Raw genomic sequence first — 9,220 nt, 5'->3', positions numbered from 1 at the left:
CCACGACAAGGTAAATTCATCCCTGTACTTTACTCCTTATTAACTTCAACATTGTTGAAGTCAACCTATGAAACATTTTGTTTTGTTTATAATAATAATAATAATAATAATAATAATAATAATAATAATAATAATAATAATAATAAATCAGCCCTATATGCTCTAATTCATGTATTCTAATGTATTCTGTAAGAAATAGATGCAAGGATCATTTGCATTTCATGATCATAGTTAGAAAATATTAAGCACACACAATCATTATGCTACTTTTGGTTATCTAGAAATAAATATATAGCTTTGAAGTTGGGACTTATTTGACATAATTCTAACATGCTTTAAATATGTTTAAAAAGTTACTAGTCATGTGCCCGTGCGATACAACAGTGTGATGGCGGTGGCGGCGCGTGATGGTGCTGGAAAAAAATAAAAATAAAAATTCAAGAGGGGCAAAATTTAAAAGAAGGTAGTGTAATTATTATAAAGACCGATGGATGTATATAAATAATTTTTATTAATAGTATTATAGATATATTAGATAAAGATATTCAAATTAGTGAATAAAAAAGATATATAGTTTTGATAGATCAATTTTCCTTTTAAAAAATGAAAAAGAATCGCATATTTTATAAGATAGAATAGATATAGAAGCAGGGGTTGTGAAAGATAAGTTATGAATGATAGGGCATTAGGGCTTTAGGGCCTTTGATTTTTGAGACTCCACCTCAAAAGTTGCCTCAAAAGTCAAAGGCTTAAAGCCCTAATGCACAAGCAGCATGGTTAGATCAGTGGTAAACACCCTTGCCTCTGGAGACAGAGGTCATGGGTTCGATCCTCATCCCATGCAAAGGTTGAAGGTCTTTTCTACCATTTAGGTAGAAACTTGAAGCAGCCTCTCTACTTAGATAGAGGTAAGGTCTGCCTACATCTTAACCTCCCCAATATACCGTCGAGGTATTGGGGCTCAAAACTCACGAAAGGCGACACTGAGCAGTTATTTTTTTTTTTCTTTTACTTTTGAGGCTCCACATTTGAGAATTATGAGCATACTACATAAGCTCATTGTTGATACCAAAGAAATATGCAAATTGAATTTTGAAGGTCCATTAATTTTTGGGTTTTGCTAAAACACTAAGGACTGTAAATAACATGTATTAAGAGGGTGTTTGGCTTTGGTATTGTGATTACATAATAAATTTTGTGTTTTCAAACTAAATTATGTGTTAACAAAACTGCGTTTTGAAAAAGCATGCATACAAGTTTTCCCAAAATTGTGTTTTTGTAGCAGCTAATCATTTTTTCATACAAGTACTTTTTAAAATTATTAAAGCTTTACAAACATAATAATCAGATACATTTCAAAACGTAATCTCAAATGCCCTCTAAATTGTTGTATATTTACCATAATGAAACCCATATTTGTATCACAGATTTTTTTTATTAATCTACCACACTGTGCAACTTTATTAAAAGTATATAATGATGGCAACTTTATTAAAAGTTGTGGTACGATTATCAATCCCCATAAAGCGCATGACTAATTTTTGAAAAACTTTATAAAGAAATAAGCCAAAAGCGTATCTAACCTTTAGTATGGAATGTGAAAAGTCTAATTAGTAAGGCCCTATTGCATTAATTTGTTCTCGGCAGGCAAAAGCAGTTGAGATATCCCTATTATTAGATAAGCGTTTTGTATGTAAAAAAAGTCTCTATATGGGAAGTTGGTAATTTTAGAACGGAACAGAAAAACATATGTAAGTATGTAACTACTAACTAGTGACTATTTATATATATTTACTTTGTATATAGATCGTTGCTAACTAAACAACACCAGGTTCTAAGGATTGTTAGGCCTATGCCGTTTTTCAACAATTTTCTCACCTATTTCCTAAAAACACCATTGCAAACATGTTTTCTCCACTATTTTCTAAAAAAAAAAAAAACCCATTAATTTTCTGGTAAGAAAATCCCAGAAAATAGAGGTAGAGGATTAGGTAAGAGAATTTGTTTGTTTTATATATGTTTGATTTAATATAATTGGAAAAGAGGTGAGAAAAATATATAGTTAGTAGTAGTATTTTTTAAAATATAAAATGAAATAAAAATGACGCTGATATAATAGTGAAAAAAATGTGAAAAAAAAGGTTAGAATTGATCGGTTGAGTAAGGCCTTAGTGACACACTTTTTATGCTGACTAATTAGTAACCTTACGTTTACTTTTAACTATGTCATATACACTTATATGTTTAATGTTTTTTAGACTTATTAATCATCTTCCTTCTAATAAAACTACTAACAAAGAACCTAATACCAAGACTTTTGAATTATGCTAATTCACATAATAATTGAATTCATTTACTCTAAATGTAATTAATTAAGTTTATATGCTAGTAGAAAAGAAAATTCAATACCTTAAAATGGTATATGTAACCATTAAGGTGGTGGTCTATTGGTAAAGACTTTTGTTTATAAAAGTTAAAAAATAAGTTTTATCCTTGGCATAAACCCCCTAATGGCCACAGTTATGACTTCGGGCTTGCGATGCAAGCTGTCTCGGGATTAACTTGCTCGCAAGAAAAAAACACATAAGAATAATAAAGAAAGAAAGAAAATTACGAGTATAATTTAACAGTTAATATCGTTTGCGATTCTCCTAGAGAACATGGTGGTAGGTGGATGATAAAAAATCCCAAATGGTCAAAATAAGGGTTGGTGAAGAGTTTACAAAGTAGCCACCAACCACTACAATTAACTACTAATTAAACTTGTAATTAAAACTTAATGATAAAAAATGACAATTTGTTGGCATTAGATTAGTCAAAATGCAAACCACATGCGGATTATTTAGTACACAAAATCAATTTGGATTCTCCAAAAATATATATTATATATAAACTTTAATTAATAGTTACACTATTACATGGAAGAACTTGTGCGAAATCACGTTTTATATGGCTCAATCTAGGATAAGAGTTTAAGTGGGATAAATGTAAAAAGATTTGACATTCATTTTTAGAACATAAATGAATGTCTTTTATATATTCACGTTTTATGTTCTACTTGCAAAAAATAATGAAATCTGGTCGCAATTTTAGTTACGTTACAAGTGAATATTTAAAAGACATATACCCACGCATAGTTAAAAAATCATACCAAAACCACCTGACGGCCACGTTAGCGATGCCGGAGGACGCAGCCCCTATACTGTTGCTCTAGTGAAGCTAAAACCCAAAAGTTATTGGCTTATAAGTTATAGACATAGAGTACAGATTTAAATTCAACTGTTTTGCAACACTAATGAAAAGACAAGATGCCTCAAAATAGATTGAAAATACTTATCACTACCAACTGAATGATCATTTCTCTTAATTGTTTACAAACTATTAATGGCAGTTGCAATTTGTTCGCAGACGATACAATACACATGGATTCGAACAATCAAGATTAAGGCGATATGAAGAGATCCCATGCATAGCAGAGAAAAAGTAAACCCTAGATGACTCCTTCCATCTGATGTATTAAAATTTAGAAGTTTTTGATAGGTAGCCCGTTCTTGACTATTTTTTGACATCTTTTCATAAACTAGTGATTTCAAAGCTGACTTTTAGGGTCCACGGCGACACAATCATAACGCAATCATGATCATTCGGCTGGCACATCCACCTACTAAGCTATTTCATTGTCAATCTTTTAAACTACTTTTAATCCTAAATGAACTTCTAGTCTACATCCTACCAACTTTACACGCCTTTCATTCTTAAACAAAGATTCATGTCACTTCTCCAAAAACCTGAAAAAATTCTGATTCACAATCACACCTAAATGTCTGTCAAAAGAAGTGTCATTTGATGTTTGTTTGTAATTTTAATGGGTCTGAAATGATCTACATCATCCAATTTGGTCATAGTTTAAATATAGAACTTACGGTTTAGACCCATTGATTTCTCAATAAGTCTATTTGGGCTATTTAGGTCAGGCCACCAGGCCGTTATGACCAGTACTAAAAAGAACCCATCTCAATTCTAAACCAGTATGTATTTAACTCTTTGCCCAATCCATCATGCCAACTCCGCATATGTTAAAAATTTTTAAGGTAAACAATCAAGATCAGGGCATGTGAAGAAATCCATTGATGTTGGAGATAGGAAACCCACCAGACCCACACCATAAAACTAATGACTAAGACCACACGGCATTGCACTTGTGTACGCTGAAGTGAAAGACTTAAGTTCAAACTTATAGAGATCATCTGTAGTTTGTCTTAATCCAAGAATTTTTTTAACATTGGGTATATATGTATATAGATATATGTGAATGTGTTATGATGATACATGGACAAAAGTTCCCTGTATAAAACAAACGAATAAAACCTGACCCAGTTTAGTCGATAAAACTAAGAACTAATCACTATAAAAAAAATAAAAAAAATAAAAACAAAAGAAAAAGAAGAAGCCGGTATCAACACTAAAACCCCTATATAGGTTAATTGTTTCATATGAATAAAACCCCGAACTAGATAATCTATGTGAAACAATGTTAAAATGGTCAAGCAATCCCATATTAGTGGCATAAAAGATGATTAACAGCTTGTCATTCGACTCAAAAGCTAAAACTAACCATATCTCTGCCATATTTTTCTTTGGTTTAGAACTGGTTTTGTAAGTGTAGTCTCTACATGATTTCTTACATCTCATGTATTGCAATTCCAAAGGTCTTGATAAATATTCGCTTATTCTTGACTATCTGTGAGATCTTTTGTTAAATAATTACGTGGTTACGTAACTACTAGTATAAGTTTTGCGGTCAACAATGCAACCCTCAAGATCATTGGTTGACCAGTCCACCCAATAAATTTTCATGGTCAATCCTTAATATAGTTTGTTTGTGTTCCTAAATTAACTTCTAGTCTACATCCTACCAACTTAAGACACCTATTACTCTTAAACTAAGATCCACCATCCCTTCTTTCAAAACCTAGGAAAAAGATGTTTCTACCACCAGACCTGTATGGCTAGATGTCTCTATCTCAATATATAGAAGAAATATTCCTGAAATGATCTACAACTTCGTTTAAAAAGGTAGTTACTAAACACGCCTAGGTCCCCGGGCGTCGGGTAAAACGGTTTTGGTTGCCCAGGAAGTCGTTTAACTAGAGGTGACAGTATAGGGTGCTATACCTTTGGCCACGGAGGTTCACCTGCTATAACGTTGGGCTCGCAAACCGAGTCACCTTGGGATTACTCTGCAAACTTCTGAGAGGCCCAAAAAGGGGAGGAAGAGGAAAAACTGATACCATTACTCACTAGTCGGTAGTCGCTACATATTTGTGGAAACTTTTGAAATACAAGTGAAGACACGAAGTATGTACTTGTAATGTAATTTTGTTATGTAGAAGTGATTTTTAGTCAATTTAAAGCATTTTTTGGTAGAAAATGGTATATAATATTGATACAAGTACTCAGTGAAAAAGGGGTCATATATAGAAGCACCTAGCGACCATCATCTTAATGTGCTGACCCTAATCGCGTAGAAGCACCTATCACCTTTTAAAACCAAGATCTACAAGACTTTATACCTAAAACTTGCGATTTAGACCAATTAACATCTAAATGAGTCTATCTCGGCTTTGTTGGTAGGTCGACTAATACTTCAAAAGAGCCATCTGAAATCCCTCAAGGCCTATTTATCCTTTACCCAACCCGCCCATCTTGTCAACTTTAACTATACATCGTTGAAAACAAATAACGATAAAAGAATTAAGGCAATGCTAAGCTGGTAAAACAAGGGGTAGTATATCTGAATTTACATTAAGAAATGAAGTTCAATACAACATTTATCAATAAAAAATTACAAGAAATTGAAATCAACTATGATGTTGGCACACATTAAAGCACTAATCTGGGTGACTAACAAAATCAACATATATGAAAAGTAATTGAAGATGAGAATCATGACTCACTGGGTTCTCCGCAATCATTTTGATAAAATTGTGATAATAAAAAACTTCTTTGAATTCCTTACCTAAATCTCAGTGTCAAAGAGACGGATTGTCACTTTTGAGACCATTGCACGAGCAAAAGGTATGTAGCTCAAACTGTACCTGAAATAATTCTATGCAGGTTACATTTTCATTTGAGGAGACCATTGTGTCCACACATGTAGCAAAATGGGCTGGTTAAATAAAGAAAAAAACGGGTTTGGGTTACATGATGCAGCATGTCAGGTAGGGTAGACATGAAACACTATTGTCTCCATATGTAACATTTTTACGAATTTACTAAGTTATATAATTACAAAAACTATAGTTCAATTATCTATTTTTTGAGGAAAAGAATTAGGATACCGTAAGAATTATAGATACACTATGATCGCCTTTGAACCTGTTCGGCATATTTCCTTTTTAAATTTTCATTTAAGGGTAAACTATAATACTTTCTTCCCATATTATGCAATATGTTTCATTGAATGGCTGCCTGGCTGGTAAAGGCATATTTGTTTGCATTAAACTTTGAATATCTAGATAAAAAATGATAATCATGTTGCAGTTATCAATAGAGGATGAATAGTGCAACACATTTCTTGTATTTTGCACATCTTTTTTTTTACCAACTGACCCCATTAGCGATAAAACATAAACAGTAAATGGTTCCACATTGCCACTTTATGTACACATTTATGGCATGCAGGTAAAGAGTTTGCATGGAAATGATCAAAGGTGACAGACTCACCAGATAAGTGCACATATCTCACATAGTATGGCAAGGAGGGTTAGTAACTTATCGTGAATCTGCATAAGAACGGAGAAAACAGTTACATAAAAAGTGAAAAAATTGCAAATGGTCTGAGTTTACTATCTATAATAATTAATAAATGTACATGTGGTATATAGAAAGGAGATTAACTAGTAAAGTTCAGCTTCTTACCCAAAGACCACAAATGAGAGCTAGAAGAACGAACCCAATATAAATAGTTGTGGCATACAAACGAACTGGATCAAACATCATTTGCAGTTGCCGTGTAGCTCCCATAAGGAAAGTTGTGCTGTGAAACAACCAACAACAGCAAAAAGTTTCAGAAAGCGTATAAATCAAAAGAGTTGACTGATGGGCCAGCTACAAGAAAAGTCGGTTTTCCCAACAAAACATAACAATTTTATATTTTAAGATGTTTACATCAGTAAAGTATTTGTTTTTTCCATTATTGAAACGTTAAAAATTTAATTTATAGTTAAAAACACTTGCTAAGCTCTATTAGGAGCAAATTCTGTGTTATATAAGATGACGGGTCTAAACATCAACAAGAAAATATGTCCTTTGGTATGATTTCATATTCACAGCAAAACAACTTTTTTTGAAAACTTTGGGACATATAAATGGAATTGAAACGTATCTAGTTTATATATACGTGGATTTGACATGGCTCCACTTCCGGGCAGTGAAATTAGGAACCAAGTAACGAGAGATAAATTCAAATGCTATTGGCTTGACAAACTATAACCCACCTTCCAACAGCCAACAAGTTGCCAAAAGTAAACAACATAGCGAACTTAATCGGTATGGCAAACACAATCATTGACTGCAAAATAAAAACCATTTGGATAAAATGAGGTATCAGTATGGCAATTTTGAGCGATTTTATAAAAACAAATTGCTTATGATTGTCTGCTTGTTTGAGTGAAATGAGCAGCCGTAAGAAGGCGTTTAGGATTGCATATTTCAAATGCTTATGGTTCAAATGTCTTGTTCAAAATAAACACACTTTGCTTAAATTAAATGCATTTTTTCCTCTTAAATAAGCCAAAATGCACCTAATAGCCAAACAATTCCAAACTTAATTTTTCCATTTCAGTACATTTAGAGCGATTAACGTTGTCAAACAGTCCACATCAAAAAAGCCTGCTACGTCTACCCTCACAATCACACTAAACCCCTTTTTACCTGTAGCAGATCACACTAATTTTAAACATTCAAATTTTGGGACTTTTCTATTCATAGCCTTTTAGGGCTATGGCAGGGTGTTGTACCCGGCACTATAAAGTGGTTATGCCTCCACCCCAACTGCTCTTACCAAACACTCGAAATGGTTACTACTTATCATTCACAATTTCACATACTAGATCAAAATAAAAAAAGGGTGGGGGGTCCAGTTATATCAAAGTCAAACTAACACTTGATCATTTTTCTTCATCTTTAACCATAATTACCACTCAATAGTGTGTGTGTATATCTATATAATATTGTAAAGAATGTAAATACTTAGTACCAGGAACATACAAACGAGTCCAGCTAACGAACAAGCAGCAAACCCATATAATCTCTGTATATATATTTTGTGGGATTCATCAATTAATTGTCAAAAGATCTGAATACATACAGAAATATAGATATAGATATATATATGTACCTGTGTGGGAGATAAAGAACAGAGATTATCAGTATCTTCCAAAAAGTTTTCTTGCAATTCTTCATCTTCTTCTTCTTCTTGTTCTCCTGCGAACAAAGATTGTGCCTGCTTCCACATTTTTTTTTTTAAATTCAAATCTTGAGATCGCTCATCAATGGCTATTTTACTTCTTTACACATATTTCACAGCTGTGATTATTGTTACAGGGGTGTATTGGTGAACTTCACAATTATTGAGGGGCGTAATGGTGAACTTTACCATTATTGAGGGGTTAATTGCCAAAAGTAATATTTTTTTTTTCCTTTTCACCAAAAAGAAAACCTTTTAGTCTTTTTCTTTTTTAAACATTCAGTCGGTATATGACATCAAAAAAACCTCATCTTATAATGGTGAAGTCTTGCATGTACTCTAGACAACGAGATGTTGACTATGAGTCGTTACAAGTATTCAGAGGGAAAAATCTCAAGGTTTTGCCATCCTAAGGATCGAACTCAAAACCTTGAGTAAAACCGGAAGTACCTCTGACCAGTTGGACTGACCTCATTGGCCTAATAAAATCGACTAATTAAGTGATAAAATTTGAAAAGTTTTTTTTTAATCAAAATTTGTGTAAAAATATATAAGAGCATTTTTAAGAAAAAAAAATTATGTATTACAACGGTTAAAAGTTTTACAAACATTAAAACTAAATAAATATATTATCGTACCTTATAGCAAGAATAGGTTAAAGAAATAATTAATACACTATTAAGTATAAATCCATAATTTATTAGAATAAAAACTTTTTCAGTTATACTATTAGAGATAGAGATGCTTTCA

General features: G+C 32.5%; 1 protein-coding gene across 2 annotated transcripts; it reads right to left on the bottom strand.

Annotated features, from left to right (window-relative positions):
- Positions 1-5,774: 5,774 nt before the first annotated feature.
- Positions 5,775-8,608, bottom strand: LOC122589431 (vesicle transport protein SFT2B). 2 transcript variants are annotated; one of them, XM_043761721.1, is made up of 6 exons: positions 8,402-8,608; positions 8,261-8,314; positions 7,500-7,573; positions 6,922-7,039; positions 6,727-6,785; positions 5,775-6,098 (listed from the first exon to the last, which is right to left on the bottom strand). In XM_043761721.1, the coding sequence occupies exons 1-6, from the start codon at positions 8,516-8,518 to the stop codon at positions 6,020-6,022; spliced, it is 501 nt and encodes a 166-aa protein (XP_043617656.1). In that variant the 5' UTR covers positions 8,519-8,608; the 3' UTR covers positions 5,775-6,019. The 2 variants fall into 2 exon arrangements, with proteins under 2 accessions (XP_043617656.1, XP_043617658.1); XM_043761723.1 differs by lacking the exon at positions 8,261-8,314.
- Positions 8,609-9,220: the final 612 nt, after the last annotated feature.

The sequence above is a fragment of the Erigeron canadensis genome, chromosome 2, assembly GCF_010389155.1.
Source record: "Erigeron canadensis isolate Cc75 chromosome 2, C_canadensis_v1, whole genome shotgun sequence".
Taxonomy (NCBI): Eukaryota; Viridiplantae; Streptophyta; class Magnoliopsida; order Asterales; family Asteraceae; genus Erigeron; species Erigeron canadensis.
The sequence above is the reverse complement of the archived record's forward strand: the minus strand, read 5'-3'. Positions and strand labels throughout refer to the sequence as shown.